Source organism: Haematobia irritans, chromosome 5 (genome assembly GCF_050003625.1).
Source record: "Haematobia irritans isolate KBUSLIRL chromosome 5, ASM5000362v1, whole genome shotgun sequence".
Classification (NCBI taxonomy): domain Eukaryota; kingdom Metazoa; phylum Arthropoda; class Insecta; order Diptera; family Muscidae; genus Haematobia; species Haematobia irritans.
Window position 1 is genome coordinate 61,922,312 of NC_134401.1, and position 22,071 is coordinate 61,944,382.

The 22,071-nt window shown below is 35.9% G+C and overlaps 1 protein-coding gene and 1 long non-coding RNA gene across 2 annotated transcripts; both read right to left on the bottom strand.

The window, feature by feature from the left end:
- Positions 1-2,413: 2,413 nt before the first annotated feature.
- Positions 2,414-21,789, bottom strand: Shark (SH2 ankyrin repeat kinase; the record flags this gene model as incomplete). The annotated part of the gene is given in 4 exon segments (XM_075310897.1): positions 2,414-3,129; positions 19,427-19,957; positions 21,016-21,503; positions 21,570-21,789. Coding segments are annotated over 4 exon segments (1,841 nt in total), but the record flags the coding sequence as incomplete, so codon positions are not given.
- LOC142239118 (uncharacterized) lies at positions 17,167-17,954 on the bottom strand. The gene is made up of 2 exons (XR_012722919.1): positions 17,609-17,954; positions 17,167-17,555 (listed from the first exon to the last, which is right to left on the bottom strand). It is a non-coding gene; the product is annotated as an uncharacterized LOC142239118 (long non-coding RNA).
- Positions 21,790-22,071: the final 282 nt, after the last annotated feature.

Consider the following 22,071-nt stretch of genomic DNA (forward strand, 5'->3'; position numbering starts at 1 on the left):
TTTTTGGACATTCCCATGCGGGACGCTGATTCCTCCTTCTATGATATGACAACCGTTGCTTTTGATGATCGTTTTGAGTTCATTGGAGTGGAGGAGATGCATGTTCTGGAAAGTATCATGTCCATAAGATCGAACTCTATAGGTGCTGATGGTGTAGACCCTAGGTTTATCAGGATAATATTGCGTGAACTCCTCCCCTTTATTACCTTCATATTTAATAGGATAATAACCAATAGTTATTATCCAAGTAGGTGGAAGGTAGCACGGATAGTTCCTGTACCGAAGACAGGCGGAGATTACAGACCCGTAGCGATTCTGCCATTTCTATCAAAGGCACTTGAGCGTGTGTTGAGGGATCAAATGGATGAGTACTTGCGTACGAATGCCTTGTTAACGGACTCACAGTCTGGATTTCGACGGAAGAATAGTTGTATTACAGCCCTTGTTGACGTGTCGGAGGATATCAGGCGCTTTATGGATGAAAGGAAATATGTGTTGCTAGTGCTTTTAGATCATTCTAAAGCATTTGACACCGTAGACCACGATTTACTTTGTGCTAAATTACGCAATTTCTTTGGGTTTTCAAACACGTCGGCAAGATTAATTTCATCATACCTCTCGGATAGGTATCAATATGTCAGGATTGGGGACAGGCAATCACAGGTGCGGTTGGTAAACAGAGGTGTTCCGCAAGGTTCAATATTAGGACCCTTGCTCTTCTCCCTATACTCTAATGATCTACCAACGCAGGTGAGACATTGTCGAATGCGAATGTATGCTGATGATTTTCAGTTATATATAGGTTGCGAACCGTCATCAATTGGTAGTTGTGAGGCTCTATTGAATGAGGATCTTGGAAGGATATCAATGTGGGCACAGGCCAATGGTCTTACTATTAACCCAATGAAATCTAAGTGTTTGGTGATTAAAGGGCGAACAGTGAGGTCTAGAGTTAATGTTGACATAAGGATAGATAATCAGACGATTGGGATAGTGGAGCGTGCCAGAAATCTTGGGGTGATGTTCAACAGCACTCTGACGTGGTCTGACCATATTACCGCTATGTGTGGCCGTGTATATTCAATACTTCGGACATTATGGCAGTCACAACGTTGTACTCCGTTAAGAATAAGGGTTATCTTAGCCAAGCCATTCTTGATGTCCATTATGCTTTACGGATGTGAACTTTTTGCTAAGTGCGATGCCCTAAGTATGCAGAGAATGAATAGGACGTTCAATAGCATTACCCGCTACGTATATGGTATACGAAGATATGACAGTGTTTCGGCTTTCTCAGTATGCTTGTATGACATGACATTTCACAATCTACTTAAGTTAAGAGTCCTTATTTTCTTGCATAGGATTATTTATAGTGGTCACCCGGTGCATTTATTTCAACGCCTGCGTTTTTCAAGATTTAATAGAGGAAAAAGATTAATTTTGCTTCGTCATAGCTGTTTGGTCTCTGAGTGGCAATTTTTTATTAACTCCATCCGTCTGTGGAACTCACTTACTTATAATATCCAATGTATAAGTAATGCAGATGCCTTTAAGAAAAATGTTATCTCGTTTTTGAGTAATAATTAAACAAGATTCTTTATCATTTGTTTTATTTTACTCTAAACTGTTTGCTAGCTAGTTTTAATTCTTAAAATTTGTTTTCGTTTTCATGCAATATGTACCCTTATTTTTATGCAATATGTACTTTTATTTATAACTTTCTTTTATTTGTTATAAAATTTTCGTTCAATTTTTTGTTTTTGTTTCTCTTTTTCATATTTTCAATTTTAATATTCTTTATCCATTATCTGTAATTATAAATTTTATAAATCTTATTTTAATTGTTGTTATTTTTCTCCTCTTTTTACAATTGTCAAACTTAAATTCTAATAGTGTTTTTTTTTCAGTCTGTAATCAGTTTTTCAATATAAAATATTAAGGTTATTTGCTTATAGATCTATTTTGATTAATTTTTTAAATTTAAAAAAAAAAAATTTTTTTCATGAAACCTAATATTGTAATTATATTATATTTATTTAATTGTACATTATGATTTTAAACTTCTCATGCTGAAATATGAGACTCAAGTGGTCTTGTGCATGGGAAAGCAAATAAATAAAGAAAGAAAGAAATTGAATGCTGTAGTTTGATATTATAATGATAAAAAAGGATTTTTTCGGCCTCTTGGCGCCGAAGGCCGATTGTCGATTTTTGGCCGAATGCCGAAGCCGATGCTTCGGTCGAGCTCTAAATGTATAACATTTTAAAAAATTGCAAGTAAAGAAACGAAATTAATGTAGGTGCTTTTATGAAAACAACACCTAATTTAAAATCAAAGAATGGATTTTGAGAGCCATTGATTGATAGATAACAAAACAAAATTATGGGTATGTTTTAAATATTGTGAATTTACCTTTCAATTTGTGTATTCCGCTCTCTTTCAATAATGATATCACTTTTTGTAAAATATTCTACTTCCTCCTCCGTTTTGTTTTCAAGCTTAAATTTTGTGTTCAAAAAAACTTGGCGTTCATCACTGCTGATTGCCGAGTTATTGGTTGGCACGTTATAGAGCTCGTGTTGATTGCTATTGCTTTCACCTACGGTATGTAATGACGAAAAATCTGTTGAGAATGAAAGATTCTTTAGTAATGTTGCAGCATGTTTGAGTTCTTCATCGTTGGTGAAATGTTGTGGTTTGTCGTGACATGAAATCGATTTTACTTTCATCTTATTTTTGCGCAAGGTACTCATACTTTCCAATATGTTTGGCTTCTTGGGACTCCTTAACCGTAGTGTACTGAAAACCGACTTTTCGTCTTTTGCTTTTTTCTTATTGTTATTGAGATTATTTACTGTAGATAACGTAGACGATTGTGTTGGTACGTCTACAGACGGGCTTTTTAATATCAATTGCGGCGAAAATTCAGGTTGGCCCAATGGATGGGTGTCTGTTGATTTTCTTGGTGTTCGTGGCATTGTGGAAAATAAGGGTAATGGAGGTTTTGGTTTAGGTATTACGGGAAACTTTAAGTTCACTGGCAACCCATCGGAGAAACGCATGAAATGTTCCACTAAATGTTCTAATGTCGGCAAGAATGGTCCATCGTCAATAAATAAAAATTTTGACTGCAAGTGAAAAGAAACAAATGAACTGAATATGGGGATATGTTTCCAATGTAATTAATTCAATGTGGAATTTTATTGGAAGTTGGTTTTTTTTAAAGCAAAATGTATAAAGTACAATGTAAGCAGAGATGGTCTGTTTCAAACTTTTTTAGGTTTGCAACTGTCACAAAATTGTAAATGTCACATACGCGTCGCAAAAGTAGAGGAAGTAACAAGAGTCAAAAACTCAAAATACTTCAGTCGCGTCTGGGCATTCTATGATATTCAAGATGATGATATGTTCGAAGAAGTTTCAAATTCTCAGGAATGTTTATAAAATTATTAACGGATTTATAAAAAGTAAAATAGAGAATAGACTTATTTCAATGGGAGACTTCAAGCCAAAAGTACTATGTCGATGGCGCGGTAACAACAAATTTCTACAAAAACTGACAGAGCAGAAAACCACTACTTAAGTGTTCCATAAGTGAAGTGCTGTTTAGAGAGAGTTTTATAAATTCACTTTTTGACTTATCAGAGCTAATTTCCATACTAATTAAACATTGTCAAAACTCTAGCTAGTCATTCGCTGATGCAACAAAAGTTTAGATGAACATTATGGACCACGCAAACCCAGAATAGTTTGTAGTTGAATGAGAGATGTAGAACTTGTTGCGTTTTCAATAAATACAATGGAAGGCATATTTTTATAATTTTTTCCATCCTTTTATCGGGGAGCCAAACTAAATTAAATTAAAAATGTTTATAACACATTAGGTTAACGAGTTTTGCGACATACGTATTATACCGTGGTAAATACGTGTCGCAAAAATCACAGTTTGCGACAGGCCAACCAATGTAAGCCCTATATTCATAAAACATCTATGCAAAACAATGAGTATAATTAAAACCTGTATTACGAATACTATTGGCACAGTTTTACGTAATTAGTCATGGAGACTTGGAAAGTTCATAACCGTATAACAAGAGAGGGATGACTGTATTTTCAAATGTAATCATATATCATTGAAATTATAGGGAGCCGCGTGGGTCAATAGCTCGCATAAAAAGAGACGCTGCCTTGTCAATTGTCATAGATATGCCAATTGTACAAAATATATGCACTGTCCTGTGTTCCCACCAGAATATGAATATGCGTACCCATTCTCAAGTGTCGAATTATAATATGTATCACCATGCATAGAGGCGCACCCCTAGCGTGACCCTCTAAATAATTCCTATGTGCATTTAACATCATAATCTATCGTACTCGTAATCATGTATTAGTGTTCCTCCCGAGTATCTATAATCGGCAAGTGAAATTGATTAAATTGTCAATATCCAACCCATTGTCTAGTTGGATCTGCGCACAAAGTGGTCGCAATTGGACATGATCCCATCACAACGTCCCATCCATATTACAAAACTATCAAAAAATTTTATTCCCGTGGAAAATTTTCCCACGATCATATCTTTATAAAAAATATTCTCCAAAAATTATATAAATTCCTTCAAAATTCATATTTCCATGGGACATTTCCTAAAAATTCATTCTTCCATGGGTCATTTTCCATGGAAAATTCTCTCACATTTTCACTCACATGGAAAATTTCCCAAATTCATATCCTCATGGATTTTTTTTTTAAATCATATATCTCTGGAAAACTTTCTCAAAATAATGCTCCCATGGAAGATGTTTACTAAAATTGTACTTCTTACGGAAAATTTTCTCAACATCATTCCTTCCTGGAAAATTTTCTCGAAATCATACATCCATCGCAAATGTTCTCAAAATCATATTTTCATGGAAAATTTTTCTACAAAAATTATAATTACATGGAAATTTCCTAAAAATCATATTTCCATGGAATATTTCTACAAAAATTATAATTGTATGGAAATTAAAAAAAAAAAAATATTTATGGAAAACTTTTATAACCATTATAATTCTTTGGACATTTTTCTAGAAAAATCATATTTTCATGGAAAATTTCCCTACCGAAAACTATAATTCAATGGAAATTCCTAAAATTCTATTTTCATGGAAAATTTTTTTTACAAAAACTATAATCCAATTTTTTTTACAAACAATATATTTCTTTGGAAAATAGCCTGAAAAAAATTCGTAGGTCTATGGAACATTTTCCCAAAATCATATTCTCATAAAAAAAATTTCTCAAAATCATTCTTTCCTGGAAAATTTTCTCGAAAATTAAACATCTGTGGAAATTTTTCTCAAAACCATATTTTCGTGGAAAAGTTTTACAAAAACTGTAATACTATGGAAATTTTCTAAAATCATATTTTCATGGAAATTCTTTCTTTCCTTTTTCCTCTTAAGGAAATTATAATTCTATTGAAATTTTCCTAAAATTATAATTTCATGGAAAATGTTTTTTACAAAAACTATAATTCAATTTTTTTTCTTACTCTATCTCTATTCATTCTAACGTTATTATTAACTAAAATTTTGAGTACATTATCTTCTAGTTGTTTTGTGTCACAGGGACTTCGGACGGACGTAGCTCCCCTGTCTTCTCCACGCCCCTCCTCGGGTTTCCCTGACACACCGGACATTAAGGGGTTACAGTATCAGACTTTCCGCATCGGTAGCAAAATAGTCTCCTGAAATCTGCAGAACAATCCATAAACATGTGTCCAGCTTCGCGACAATTCCAACAAGTGATCTTCTTTTGAGTTGGACCGCGAAGTGCTGACATATTTTCTACCATATCTACTGTAGATTCCTCACTAGGGCAGTCATATTCATGGTCATAAATTTCATTAACTTGTCTTGTCGATCGTGATGGTATAGGCATGGGTCTATTTTCACGTCGGGGAAAATTACGCTCAGCTTCAATACATTCAATACGCAACTGTTCCACGGACGATTTGATAAACGTGACGCCTTAGGTCTTCTCTGAGGTTTCCCTTTAAAATCTTAATCATATTGTTTGCATTAACCGCGAGTGCAATATCCCCATTTCGTGAAAATACCCGTTTACTCTCTCATTATGTCGTTGTTTCCTTTCAAGTAGTATGTCGAACTTCTATTGTGGCGACTGATATTGGTCCAGCAAAGCATGTTTTAGTCCCTCCCAGTCAGTTCCGTCTATGCAGCCAATACCATTCACTCACCTGGCCAGAAACTAAGAATGAAAAATCCCTCAATACCTCAGACCAGGGAATGTTGTATTGTGCCTGCATTATCTCCAGTCTGTAAATGAAATCATTAACACGGAGATCTCTTGGATCTCCACTGAAATTCAGTCCTAATTTGTCCACTCTGATTCTAAGAGGCTCATTGTTACCATTAGGAATGTTCACGATAGCATTGAGGGCATCGGTGATGATCTCGGCGTTTGAACGTTTGAGTATGTGCCACCACTAGTTGAAGCCGGTAATGTATTCATTTGACCCCCACAGCTCACCTGGTTGTTCGAGTTAGCAGACGGCGTATTTTGTGTTTGAGCAACATGTGCCTGTTTACGAACAGCCTCCGAAAGCTCACTCATACCCTTTGCCAATTAATCAATCATCTTCCTAACATCACTCATTTCATTCCTGACCATATCCCTGACCTTATTCTCCAGAGATCGCTGAACGGATGCGGCCTCATCTTGAACCATATCTCTAACACCTGGTGGAAACGTCGTCCCAGCCTCCTGGTTCTGATAAGTGCCCCGAATTGGGGCGATATTAGGTTATTGAGGTTGTCCATTACTTGGGGCGGCAGCACCCTGCTGATTACCCCTCATCAAGGTTAGGTTAGGTTAAAACTTACGTGATTCTTCTTTCTCGGGTTATACGCGGATCTGTTTAAGTCAAATGATTCATTCCTGTATCTTTTATTCTTCTTCATCCTTGAACGAGTAAAATAGCTCATTTCCCTACTGTGTCCGAATAATAATTCTTAGTCGCTTAATCGATTATCAAAGCAAATATGAATGGAATTTACACAACAATTTCATTAAATCCGTTTAAATATAGTTCAATGTAATAAATATATAAATAAATATGTATAATCTAAATATATTAATCTAAACACCACATACAATCTACTCTACTTCACAACACACAGAATTCTCTTATATCTTCCTTTTCGTAACAATCACATTAAAGTCGAGGGGGCTTTGGTCTTTTCAGAAATAATTGTGTGAATGCTTGTGTGGTACTACTTCTTTATTTATATAAAGCGTTATCTAAGGAGATGCATCAATGTTTTCCAAGACAATTTTAACAAAACAAACACGGTTGTAACACAAAAAAAAACTAATTTTACTTCATCGTCCATGACATTTTGTCCACATTTTAGAACGTAGACAAGTTCAAGGCACACGGAATTACAATACTCTGACTTTCGCGTTATGTACACAAAACGGTTATTGCACAATTCCCTAAATGAAGCGATAATTGTCCATTTTTTCTTTTTTCGTTACTATGTTGAAAAAATTAATATTAGCAAATCATGGATTACCACAATACAATCGTTATTCATTGTTGTTAATCAGAATTAACGAGCTATTGCACTACCCACATGTAAAAATGAGAAAATTTTCTCCTTACCCACTATTGCACTATCAAAATTCTAACTATAAAAAATTTTTGCTGCATTAATATATCACAGAAATGTAAGGATGTCGACTATTTTCTTAATTCTATTTTTTGTTTAATCTAGTGGTCTATAGCTATATGCATCGGTATTATTGCACAGTTTTCCTTATCCTAATATCACAGTTTAAGAGGCAATTTCGTTAACCACTTTATAAATTGCAAAATTAGGCTGTTTTGCTTACTTTTAGTTTGGGCGCTATCTCTGTTATGTGCGTCTATAGCGGCGTTTGACATGGCCGTCCGGCTGACTACGGCGATCTCAGTGAGTGTGTGGCTCAACCCGACTATATCAAACCCGGAGCACTAACATTGAAAGAGTTTGCACGTACACAAATGAAAACAACGCGACTTACGATGAACTCAAATGGGAAAACATTGATCCAGAGGTCTTGGTGTTTTGACCTCACACTTGCGCACCCAACCGTGACCCAAAGCACTCCATTTTTTTTTTTTTTTGTCAATTCCATATTTCCTTGGGCCCCCTTGATACCACACACACAATTGTATTCACACAATTACCACATACCTCTATCACATACATGTGATACTCACAATATTATGTATTAGAACAATAAATAATGCAATACACAACACAACTATTGGATCAAAATTTCGTTTTCTTCTTTTTCACAACAAAAGGTTTCTGACGTTTGTATCCCGTGTTTGAGTCGCTAATGTCTCCCTAATGGCCTTGTTTATATATTCCGGGTTTCCCCGCCAAATGCCAACATTCCAACGCACCCATTTTCTTCATCAATTCCTCTTTGGGGTATTTCCCATTTCCAAATTCTGTCATTATTTACATTCCAACACAGAGTTGATTCCTTCTACCATGAATGGAACATAGCCATATCAACTCTATCACACCAGATCATAATAATGGCTGTCGACTAATTGTGCGATAATGTTGTGTCCGTATGGATCCCCATTTTGTCAAACTTGTTCCTGATATCACTCCACTTATACGCACCGAACTCTTCTACGTCCGCCTCTGAGGTGAGATCTCGTCCTATCTCTATTTGTTCGAACACCCGTATATATGTCGTGCGATGATCCGTAACATTAAATTCCCCCTTTAATAATGTTTGAAATCGTGTTTAATACACCCATATCTGTATCATTTTTGTTTATAGGTAAGGTTGTGGGTAATATGTTGAGAAACTGTCGCTAACATGTTGAATTCCACTGTTGAGGGCAATGTCTATTTCCATTTTTGTCCGTGTTGAGAACGCGATTCTCAAATCGAATTTTAATTTGATTCTTTGAACAAAATGATTAAAACGTATTGAAAAATAAGCATTTCTCCAATGATTGTGCATATTGGGTTGATATGTCACTACCTTACTACTGAGCCTGTGTCAACGTTACCTTCATTTCAATGAAGGTGAGTGTCTAAACGCATTCCTATGTCCATGCAACAATGTTGCCAAGTCCACTGCCCCTCTATATCCGCCCTAGCACTCTAGCATACAGCCGCAAATTCAGCACGGGAAAATTTTTATTACGATAATTAACAAAAAAGGAATTTGAGGAATTAGACCTCATATATCATAACAATATTCCATTCATCGTACGTCTATTGGATCATTCATGCGTCTGCCGATGCCCCGTGGTGTGATTACCACCCATCTACGGTAACCCCCATTGCCCATCCACGATGTTGTTATGCCTTTTGTCATTGTGCCTTGTTGCCCTTACGCCACCCTGCAACACGATTTCTTCCAGTTCCAAGGTAAATCGGATGCTGCTGTGAAAGTTGTTGAGTGTTGTCAGGATTCTTTCAATTTCCGTTTCCTTAATGATAGCAAATAAGTCGTCTACATATTTCGTTATTATTTTCGGTTTTTGTGTAAGTTTCCTTAAAATTTTGTGCAGTAGTTTTTCCATCAGTATGTCTGCCACGATGGGGGAAGCTGGTGATCCCATAGGTAACCCTCTTTTCTGTTTGTATATTTTGCTGTCATATTGGAAGTATCTAAAGGGTGATTCTTTTGAGGTTAGGATTTTCATGCATTAGTATTCGACAGATCACGTGGGATTTCAGACATGGTGTCAAAGAGAAAGATGCTCAGTATGCTTTGACATTTCATCATGAATAGACTTACTAACGAGCAACGCTTGCAAATCATTGAATTTTATTACCAAAATCAGTGGCAGAAAATCCGCTTTTTTATCGACAAATTTTGTTCAGCGATGAGGCTCATTTCTGGTTGAATGGCTACGTAAATAAGCAAAATTGCCGCATTTGGAGTGAAGAGCAACCAGAAGCCGTTCAAGAACTGCTCATGCATCCCGAAAAATGCACTGTTTGGTGTGGTTTGTACGCTGGTGGAATCATTGGACCGTATTTTTTCAAAGATGCTGTTGGACGCAACTTTACGGTGAATGGCGATCGCTATCGTTCGATGCTAACAAACTTTTTGTTGCCAAAAATGGAAGAACTGAACTTGGTTGACATGTGGTTTCAACAAGATGGCGCTACATGCCACACAGCTCGCGATTCTATGGCCATTTTGAGGGAAAACTTCGGAGAACAATTCATCTCAAGAAATGGACCGGTAAGTTGGCCACCAAGATCATGCGATTTGACGCCTTTAGACTATTTTTTGTGGGGCTACGTCAAGTCTAAAGTCTACAGAAATAAGCCAGCAACTATTCCAGCTTTGGAAGACAACATTTCCGAAGAAATTCGGGCTATTCCGGCCGAAATGCTCGAAAAAGTTGCCCAAAATTGGACTTTCCGAATGGACCACCTAAGACGCAGCCGCGGTCAACATTTAAATGAAATTATCTTCAAAAAGTAAATGTCATGGACCAATCTAACGTTTCAAATAAAGAACCGATGAGATTTTGCAAATTTTATGCGTTTTTTTTAAAAAAAAAGTTACCAAGCTCTTAACAAATCACCCTTTATTATCCATTATACAAAATTTTAGTGCTTTGACAAATAAATTCTTTGTCATGTTCGTATGTAAACTTATTTCGTCCCATCTATCTACTATGGTTTTTATAGCGAGATCTACTGGCACATTGGGAAAGAGTGATACTACGTCAAAGGAGATCAGCTTTTCGTCATTTTCTATGGTCAAGTTTTTTATCTTATCTTTAAATTGTATGTAGATCTCATTTCTCATTTCAAATTCCGATAATACCTTATTCCTAAATAATTCTTCTACAAGTTCATTGTTCTTCTTCTGTAGGGATTGTGTCGGATCTTTGTTTATCCTTTGATAAGACATAATGTCGCCAACAATTTGTCGCATTCTATTTTTGTAGTCTTCTTTTTCCATAGCTACTGTTGTATTTCCCTTGTCCGCATTCAAAATTAAAATGTTTTTGTTTTTCTTTAAAATTTTTTTCTTCGTTCCACTGTGTTCGTAATGAATCTATCTCTTCCATTTTGGCTCATTTTGTTTATATGGTTGTCTACTGCTGTTGCGAATTTTGTTCTGGCTGTCTCCTGTTCTTCTTTGTCATTATTAGTTTGTATTAGATTTTCTATTTATTTGAAAATCGGAAAATCTGATTTTTGTGTTGGAAGACCGAATTTCGGTCCCATTGATAGAAGCCACTTTATGTCATCTGGGAATTCCGTTTTCGTCTTATTTATGAATCATTTGTCATTTATACGTATGTCCAGCCAATTGTTTTTTCTGAGATTTTCGAATTTTATCCTGTGTACTTCCTTAAATTTTTCCTTTATCTTCTTAAGCTTTTCCCCTTCTGCTGTCCAAAGTTCAGTGCTTTCTTCCTTAGTAAGCCGTTGATTTAACCACTTTTGTATGTTAGTTTCATCTTCTGTGTATGTCTTGAGTAAGTTGTGCTGGTGTTTTATTAGATTTTTTAGGATTTTCCGTTGAAAATGTTCTATGTACGTGAGTAGTGTTGTTTGTAAATTATTTTTTGTAACATGTGTATTTTCCAAGATGGTGTACATGTTTTTCATAGCATTCTTTATGAAATCTATGAGGAAAACTATTTTAATCAAGGGATAGAATTGCTAGAAAAGCGTTGGACTAAGTGTATTGAAGTTCCAGGAGATTATATTGAAAAATAAAAATATTTTTGAAAAACTAACTATTCTCTTACATTGATAGGCTAAGAAGTTTCCGAACCGCCCTCGAATTTTAAGTTTGCAACGTTTGTTGCTTTGTCTACATTTACAACGAGAATGTGGCGTTTACGACGTTTACAACTTTGCGACAGTCGCAAACCTAAAAAATTTTGATACAGACCACCTCTGATTTCAATTCGTCATATTTGGGGTATATAAGGAGCATTAACACAGTGCTGTCAAGTCAGTCGTGAATTCAGTCAAGCCTATTCGTGAATTAACAACGTCAATTGTGTGAATTAATTAAAGTGATTTAGTGAGACTTTTAAGTTGAGTAAATAAATTGTAGATTATCGTTATTGAAAAGAACAGTGTTTTAATTAAAACCACCTCAATGTAAAAACGTAACAATTTGTGTCGGAAGTGATATAACGAAAAAGAAATCTACAATGAAGTTTAATGAGCTTCGAATGGAAGACTTGAAGAAGGAATTGAGCAAGATGGGGCTACACACTACAGGAAACAAAACTGAATTGCAAAAGCGACTACTGGAAGAGTTCGAACGGCGCAATGTAGATATCGAGACGCATGAGTTTGACTACAAGGATGAATTCCCTAGGAAAAAAATTTGGAAGTTATTCTAAAGGAAAAACTTTAAAAGCACTTGCAGAAATGTCCTCCCAAAGATGTTCTTTATTTTAACAACACAGGAAGTTCTTTTAGTTCAATTTTGTATAACTCGTTTGTTTCATATTGTTAACGTGTAATTTTAGTTTTTTTTTTTGTTTCAGATTGGTTAAAACAGCAAGAATTTAAGAAATGGTAATATATCTCTGGCTGCGAGTGCTATAGATTTATACATCAATGATCAATCTTTTGAGTAAAATGATGGAAAAAAATTCTCTACAAACAAGAGATTTCTAGAAAAATGATGGAAGAAATTTCTCTAAAAATGCGAGAGAATTCTAGAAAAATGTCGAAAGAAAATTTTGACAAAAAATCCAGAAAGGTGGTAAATTTAAGAAAAATGGATAAAAATTCTAGGATTCTCAATGAGAAACTTCAAGAAATTTCTGAAAGCATTGAGAAATGTGTGCACCATAGAAAACGAAAATCGCGATTTGGATAAGAAAATTCTTGGATGAGAAACTTATGGTTCATGATGAGAAGTTTCTACACTTCGCGAAAAAAATGGCAGACCTGGAAATTAACCTTTGAAATTTTTTGCGTAATTTGGAACGTGGGGTAAATTTGACCCCCTCTTTTACATAAACATTTTTTCTGTTAAAAAATAGTTTTTTTTTATCATTACATATGTTAATTAGAACACATTGTATTTAATGAAAATAAAACAATATGCGAAATATTATATGTAATTTCAATAATTAACATGAACTTTATTTTACACGTCTTATTTATAATACATGTAAACAAGTGTGCGGGGTAAATTTTACCACCACGTGGACAGTTAGATTGTTCAGTGCTCGTTATCGAAGGCCCAAAAACCAAACCTCCTGTTTTCGGTGGCTCAACTTCATTCGATGTATTCAAATTCCAATTCGAAATGCTCGCATGTATAAATATATGGAATGGCGATGACAAAGTAATTAAACTCCTATTGGCATAAAAGGGCAATGCCGATGATACAAAGCATTCTGCTTCTAGAAGTAATTAGAGTGTAGTAATACCAACACTTCAACATAAGTACGGCGGAGGGCATAAGCAAGACATCTTCTGAATGGAATTAACCCTAGCTTTGGCACTATATACAAATGTAAATATTTCATTTTTGAAAACTTGCCATTTCAACAATATTTATAATATGTACATATTTAAAAATATTTTTTACAATATAGCAGTTTTTCAAAACATTTTTTATTTTTCTTCAAAATCTGCCTCTATTTACAAATGTAAATATTTTTGGTTTAAGATACTTTTAGTTGATTTGTTTTGAATTATTTCATATGAAACAATACAATAAACAAAGAGGAACTAAAAACTCAAAATGTATATATTTTGGGCAACTGTATCATTTGGTTTGGACCCAGCTGTGCTCCACACTGACTGGTTTTTTACATTTCCCACATATATGCCTTGTAGGACGCTTCCTTTTTTCTCATCATGGTAGCACATATAGCAAGCGGTTTTTACTTTTGAATATCCTCTGTCACCTTCATCAGGCATAAAAGAAATAGCGAACGATTGTATAGGTTCACCGATAATGTGTCTACAATGCTCAATTCGTTTTTTGTGCTGTTTTCGCTTCCATTGAGGATTTTTATCCAATTTAAATCCGTCTTTACTTACAAAAATTGCTACCTGTCTAATTCAGATAGTTTACCGTCGTTTTCTATATGATATTCCCCAAGACATTCCCACGTAACTGGTTGGCTGATAAGTCCCCGGTCTGACACATAGATGGCGTCGCTAGTATTAAATGCATATTATTTTTATATAGTACCAACCTTCAAATGACGTCTGTAAGTCAATTAGTTTGTGAGATATAACGTCTTTTGTGAAGCAACTTTTGTTATTGTGAAAAAAATGAAAAAAGGAATTTCGTGTTTTGATACTGTTTTCTGAAAGGAAAAAATACGGTGGAGTTTCCGGACTCTGCCCTAGGGAAATCAACAATAATTGATTGGTATGCAAAATTCAAGCGTGGTGAAATGAGCACGGAGGACGGTGAACGCAGTGGACGAGGTGGTTACGGACGAAAACATCAAAAAAATCCACAAAATGATTTTGAATGACCGTAAAATGAAGTCGATCGAGATAGCAGAGGCCTTAAAGATGTCAAAGGAATGTGTTGGTCATATCATTCATCAATATTTGGATATGCGGAAGCTCTGTGCAAAATGGATGCCGCGCGAGATCACATTTGACCAAAAACAACAACGTGTTGATGATTCTGAGCGGTTTTTCCGTCGATATGTGACAATGGATGAAACATGGCTCCATCACTACACTCCTGAGTCCAATCGACAGTCGGCTGAGTGGACAGCGACCGGTGAACCGTCTCCGAAGCGTGGAAAGACTCAAAAGTCCGCTGGCAAAGTAATGGCCTCTGTTTTTTGGGATGCGCATCGAATAATTTTTATCGATTATCTTGAGAAGGGAAGAACCATCAACAGTGACTATTATATGGCGTTATTGGAGCGTTCGATGGTCGAAATCGCGGCAAAACGGCCCCATATGAAGAAGAAAAGTGTTGTTCCACCAAGACAACGCACCGTGCCACAAGTCATTGAGAACGATGGCAAAAATTCATGAATTAGGCTTCGAATTGCTTACCCACCCACCGTATTCTCCAGATCTGGACCCCTTGTTCTTGTTCTCAGACCTCAAAAGGATGCTCGCAGGGAAAATATTTGGCTGCAATGGAGAGGTGATCGCCGAAACTGAGGCAAAACCGTAGGAGTACTACCACAATGGTATCAAAAAATTTGAATCGTTATAATCGTTGTATCGCTCTTGAAGGGAACTATGTTGAATAATAAAAACGAATTTTGACAAAAAATGTGTTTATCTATGTTAGACCGGGGACTTATCAGCCAACCTGTTAAATCGGAGTAAAATTTGGCCCCTGTGGTCATATCTGTATAAATCGGACTGAATATATACATGGGAACTTTTTCTAAATCTGAACCGATTTAAACCAAATTTGGCATGCATAGTAAGAATGTTAAGTCTATACCCTGTGCAAAATTTCACGTAAATCGGAGTAAAACTTAAGCCTCTATGGTCATATCTGTATAAATCGGGCGAAAGATATATATGGGCGAAAGATATATATCTAAATCTGAACCGATTTCAACCAAATTTGGCATCCATAGTAAGAATATTTATTATACTCCCTGTGCAAAATTTCACGTATATCGGATCAAAACTTTGGTGTCTGTCAATGTCAATGTCGTAAAATTGGTACTGTACTCAGTGTTTTTAGGTTGCCGAACATATAGACGGGATCCTCTTCAATCATAAAGCACCATTTTTGACTCATCCATCCAATGTTCCTCCATTTCTGTACTGGGGAATGTTCCTCCATTTCTGTACTGACCAATGGAAATCCTCTTGGGCATACTTTATTCTTTTCGATACATGTTTTTTTTTTGAAAGGAGAGTGACTTTTCTTGGACTATGGACAGCTAAATTATTTTCGTCTTTTAATTGTTTGTAAGCTAGCTTATAACCCTTTTATTTGTTTTGGAGCTTGCAAAGGGATTCTTCTTATGTCGATTTTTTTACAACAACAATAGCTTCAGAAGTTAAACCAACGGTATTTTTTTATTATGCACACTCCAAACAATGATATAGTAAAAAACAAAGATAAAATAAACCTTTAGTGGAAGGAATAGAAGAAGCAGAAAAAAAAATTCAGCACAGCACTACTATTATTTTGAGCACAACTGTATATGGCTATATCTAACTCTGAACCGATTTCAATAATGTCGAACAGATCATGTTCAAAAAACAACAATATTTTTTCTGTAGTGCATATCAGAATGCAAAATAAACATAAAAAAGCGGTTACGAAGTTAAAAATAACAAAGGAAAAGAAATATTTACATATGTAAATAGTGGCTGATAATGAGAAAAACATTGGTGCCTAAGCTAGGGTTAAGAGGAAGAGTTCAGAAATAAAATGCGCTGTTGGTGCTTTTGACATATTCAGGAGAGAGTCATCCTCTTGTGGATCGCATTATAATTGAGACCTTCGTCAATGGCATTTGTGACGCAACATATGCGTCACAAAAGGGTACATTCGCGGAAACAGTAACATATGCACTGGCACAAGAGACTACGAGAGTACTAGCACTGTCACAAATTCACAAGGTACGTAAAGTGGAGACCGGATGTGACGAATCAAAATCCTTCATTGAATCGATGAAAGAGGGTACGAAGCAGGTAATGCAAGAAAGGAAGCAAGAGGAAAATAAATCCCGGATCAAATGTTTTAACTGTGATTGTAGTTTGATAATGCAAAGCACTACGCAAAAGATTAAGATCCATATCACCATCATCAAACAATATCCATAAGATAGTGACCCTACAGTCAAGTGAGTCACCTTCAAATTTGATCCACAGACGATGGCCCCACCATCTTCATAGCAATAGTTCAAGAGAAAAATATCAATTTAACTATTATTAATTGCGACAAGCGTACTTTAACGTTGGATACTGGTGCATCAAAGTTTATCATAAAATCTGGGGGCTAATCACGGCATTCGATATCGAGAACTTTTGATCGAAATCTAAATTTTTCGGATCACGGGAGTCGATATCGAGTTTTTTGGATCGATAATTTTTTCGATTGGTAAATTGCAATCGTATAACATTTTTCACTTGTTTTTTTACATTGTTTTCGCCATATAGGAATAGTAAATATATTAGTTTTAGTTCGAATTGTTGCTAATTTGTAGTAAATTTACATATAATGAACATATTTTGAATATTTAGGACTAATGCAACTCCAATAAAAGTTAATCAAAAATTGGTCATAGTCGAGTCCGGGAGCGAGCATCCTAGCTTGGCAAAGAACCATATATAAAGTGCACATGCTAGATCGATATTCGATATCCAAGAGATTGTGATCAACCAAATACCGTACCATTCCGTGACAACATAACGCTTCTGGACCACCTTGTAAGAATAGTGAATTATGAAGGTTTCCACTCGCAACAAATTGTAAGACGGCAGACAATTGTAAAGTGATAGAATTGACATGCCACCAAAAATTATTTCCCATTTGAACGCCAGCCGAAATCGTCCATTGATCCTGCAAAAGGTGACTTTCTAACAGTGCACACCATTTCAAACCCATGTACTTACACCAATAACAATGTGCACTTTTATTCCTTATTTGTCGCTGAATTATTTTATATTCATCTCATGCTCCAATTAGGAAGGAATTCGGAGGAATGTATGGGTCCATAAGATATAATGCAATACAATTTACTTTTTACTTTGAAACCTCTAAAAACATGTTTTTTCTACATTCTATTTTGTGACGCTAACTTAATTTTGTCATTTCATTTTGTTCTGCTTCGTTTTTTGCTGTTGGCAACGCTTAAGAAATTGCATCAAATTTCGATCGAATCCCGTGATCCAAACTTTTAATCGTATCGACAATTTTTTCGATACGATTATGAATTCGATATCGAATGCCGTGATTAGCCCCCTGATTTAGTAAAAGGAAATATTACACCACTGATTGGGAGTCAGGCTACAGGGAAACCCGCAACCGTATATGGAAAGGTCGCCGTAATATTACTATTGCAAAAAAATCTATTAATTATGAGTTCATGGTGTGCGGATTTAATTATTGCTTTTTGTCTCAATCTAGATATGAAGCGTCGTGTAATGACTCGTGCGATGTCAAATACTGATAAACGTGGGATACAGCTAGGATACACCTATCACACGTTTGACAAGGAGACAGTAGGAGTTAATACCACCTAATGCAGAAGCAATTGTTGTTGTTGTTGTTGTAACAGTTTTAATGTAGTTTCATCCATTTCGTTCTATGCTTAGGTATTTCAATTAGTAACCAGATCAAGGAACCCTGCTACAAGGATGGGGTGTGTCCAGAGTGATCTGGTGGTGAGATGGGTAGGCTTAGCTGAGCAAGCGAAAAGGTGACGAGTGTCATATGGCCCTTGATTACAGATGGGACATACGTCAGCTACGCTGCTATCAATCACTGGTAAATAGGAATTGAGGCGGCTGCACTTGCCTGATCATAGTTGGGCCAAAACTACCCAGGTCTGCCGTGGGAGGTCTCTCTACTCCGGTGCTATGGGCAGTGGTCGGACTCCGAGAACAGGATTAATCTTGTGGCTTCTCACCGATTCAGCTATAGTATCGTCATGAATCCTGTTCAGACTTGTCTGGTACGCTGCTAATCTAGAGGCTCTCTTTTATAAAGCTGGATCTCGCGCTGTAGAAGGTGAGCGCGAGATCTTGTGGATAGACCCTCCTGGGTGGAGGTTGTCTATCTACAAGATGATGATTTGGATGACTGATTCGCAACCCAAGAGGCACTGCTTTGATAACATGTAATTGTGTAGACGCACTGGGATGATCTTGGTCTCCGCAGAAGCAATAATATGGGTTTCTATGAATGGAGATTGTGAAGTCGGCCAATTGTGGGTTGTTGAACCAGCAGAAAACAAAAACAACAACATCTTGGTAGCAAATTCCCTGGCAACAACAAATGAAGAGAGGCTGTTTTGATATCTTCATCTTCATAAATTGCGTTGTGATATACAAGTGTCAAAAATCTCCCAAACTCCCAAACATTGTAAAAGTGACTGAGAAAATGATACCATTGAGTCTCGAAATGAATACAAATTGAATAATTTACGTTATCGCAATTTCTTTGTGCTGTAAGTTTCCAAGAGTAGATGTTGCAGACAGATAATTTAGGTATGCACAATATACCAAAACTCTACCATTCTGGAAAATATCTACAATTCTACCAGTGTTGGCAAATGTGATTGTAGGTATGAATTCATTTGGGGATGGTTGTTTAGGGGCAACATTATGCATACAGTTATACAATTTTATAAAAAACAGACATAAAGCACAGCAAACTTAATTTATTTCACGCTAGAAATGCTCTTTAATAATTAAATATAGACAACTTACCGACTGAGAAATAATAAAGTTTTTCACAACACCATCATAAAGCAGGGTTAGAACATAACCAGATCCGGATGTCTTTCTTTCTGAAAAACGAACTAAGAAGCACCCAGATGTATCAGCATGTTCATTGGCATTTTTTGCAGTAGTTGGCACTGCATTAGGATCACTTGGTAGTGCCTGATTTAGTTTTTCGGCAAAGCTTTTTACCACATCCACAGCTTCTTCGCGACTTAATGTTCCATGATACCATTGTGATTTGAATGTTGTTGCGGGCTTTAATTTATAATTTTCAAGAAATTTCACTACTTCCACGTGATTAGCTTCTTTCGCCAAGTCAATAGGAAATTCCCCCATAGAAGTACGTGGTAGAAGAGGCACATTAACGGACAGTAGTTCCTTTACTGCCTCTAAATTTCCATTCTTTGCAGCTTCATGCAGTGGAACGTAGCCATTTCTTATGTTGCGACCCTGAACATTAGCTTGTGCAGATATCAATCGTTTTACGAAGGAACCAGGTTGATGCCGGCAAGCGTACTACAAAAATATAAATAAAACAAGTAAGGAAAGTCTGAAATCGGGCGGGGCCGACTATATTATAGCCTGCACCACTTTGTAGATCTAAATTTTCGATACCATATTTGTCCCAAATACAAACATTTAAATATCACTCGATGTGGACAGAATTTGATAGACTTTTACAAAATCTATAGACTAAAAATTTAAGTTGGCTAATGCACTAGGGTGGAACACAATTTTAGTAAAAAAATATGGGAAACATTTAAATCTGAAGCAATTTTAAGGAAACTTCGCAAAAGTTTATTTATGATTTATCGCTCTATATATATGTATTAGAAGTTTAGGAAAATTAGAGTCATTTTTACAACTTTTCGACTAAGCAGTGGCGATTTAACAAGGAAAATGTTGGTATTTTGACAAATTTTGTTGAAATCAGAAAAACATATATATGGGAGCTATATCTAAATCTGAACCGATTTCAATCAAAATTTGGCACACATGATTATATTACTAATTGTACTCCTAGTGCAAAATTTCAACCAAATTGGGCCTAAACTCTGGCTTCTGGGGCCATATAAGTCCATATCGGGCGAAAAATATAATGGGAAGCTATATCTAAATCTGAACCGATTTCAATCAAATTTGGCACACATGGCTATACTACCAATTGTACTCCTTGTGCGAAATTTCAAGCTAATCGGGATAAAACTCTGGCTTCTGGGTCCATATAAGTGCATACCGGGCGAAAGATATATATGGGAGCTATATCTAAATCTGAATCGATTTCAACCAAAATAATAGGGTCCTATTCTGACCCAAATTAGGAACATGTGCCAAATTTGAAGGCGATTGGACTTAAATCGCGACCTAGACTTTGATCACAAAAATGTATTCACAAACAGACGGACATGGTTATATCGACTCAGGGACCCACCCTGAGCATTATTGCCAAAGACACCATGTGTCTATCTCGTCTCCTTCTGGGTGTTACAAACATATGCACTAACTTATAATACCATGTTATAAAAATATATATAAAATACATTCTTCAAACTAAATAAATGCTCAATCCTTACATGTAATGGCATATTATTATCCGTATCCATGCAGTTGACATTAACACCTGCATTGAGGAGTAAATTTAACATAGCCTCATCACTGTGCAATGCTGCCAGGTGCATTGCGGTCATGCCTTCCTGATTTTTTGCATCCACATTTCGATAGCCACATTTTAGTAACTCCGATACAACTATGTGATTATTATTGACAACTGCGCGATGAAGAAGATTTGTATTACCGTGACTTCTAGTATCATTTGGAGGGGGATCCTTTCGCACAAACTTTGTTAATTTTGTTACCAAACCGTTTGCAGCCTGTTGATAATAATCGATCAATGTATCCAATCCATGTAGAATTTTCACTTTATCTTCTATCGAGAAGAAAGCATCTTCGCCGTGTCGTCGTATTTGATAATGGCAAACTTCGCCCTGACTCAACAATGTCAATACGAAATCTCCTTCAGCAGTATTACTCTCTCGAACTAGGAAGGTTCCATCTACCCCATCTGTAATCAATAATGGATATTTCGCAGATTTAAGAATAAATGAAATGTGAATAATTTTTACCATACCCTTTTTACATATTTCTTCAGCCGATTCGCGAGGTATTCGTCCATGAAACCAGCATAAATTTTCATCTCTACTCATATTGTCTTTCAGGTATGTGCCTGTGAACATACAGTATAACAAATTCCTAAATAACAATTACTTTCAATTTCTCTCTGCATAAACAATTCAATAATAAAAAATAAAAACAATAATCACTAATTAATAACGATCACGAACGATCGATTGTAGTGTTGTGAAAGTAACAAGTATTTGATTACAAGTACTCGTTACTATTCAATGAGTACTCAATATCACCAATAGCATCCCAATAAATACAAACGTTTGAAAAATGCTAAAATTCAAATATTTTTCAAACAATTAGATAGAATTTAATTCAAAAAAAACAGACGTAGCACTCAACAGAAAATTTCCTGCCAGCATTTCAAAGTTCCATTTCATCCTCATCGCTACCACTGACTCGTAAGCATAAGCGTAGGAAGGCCTCCGGGGAGGGGGCTTAGACCC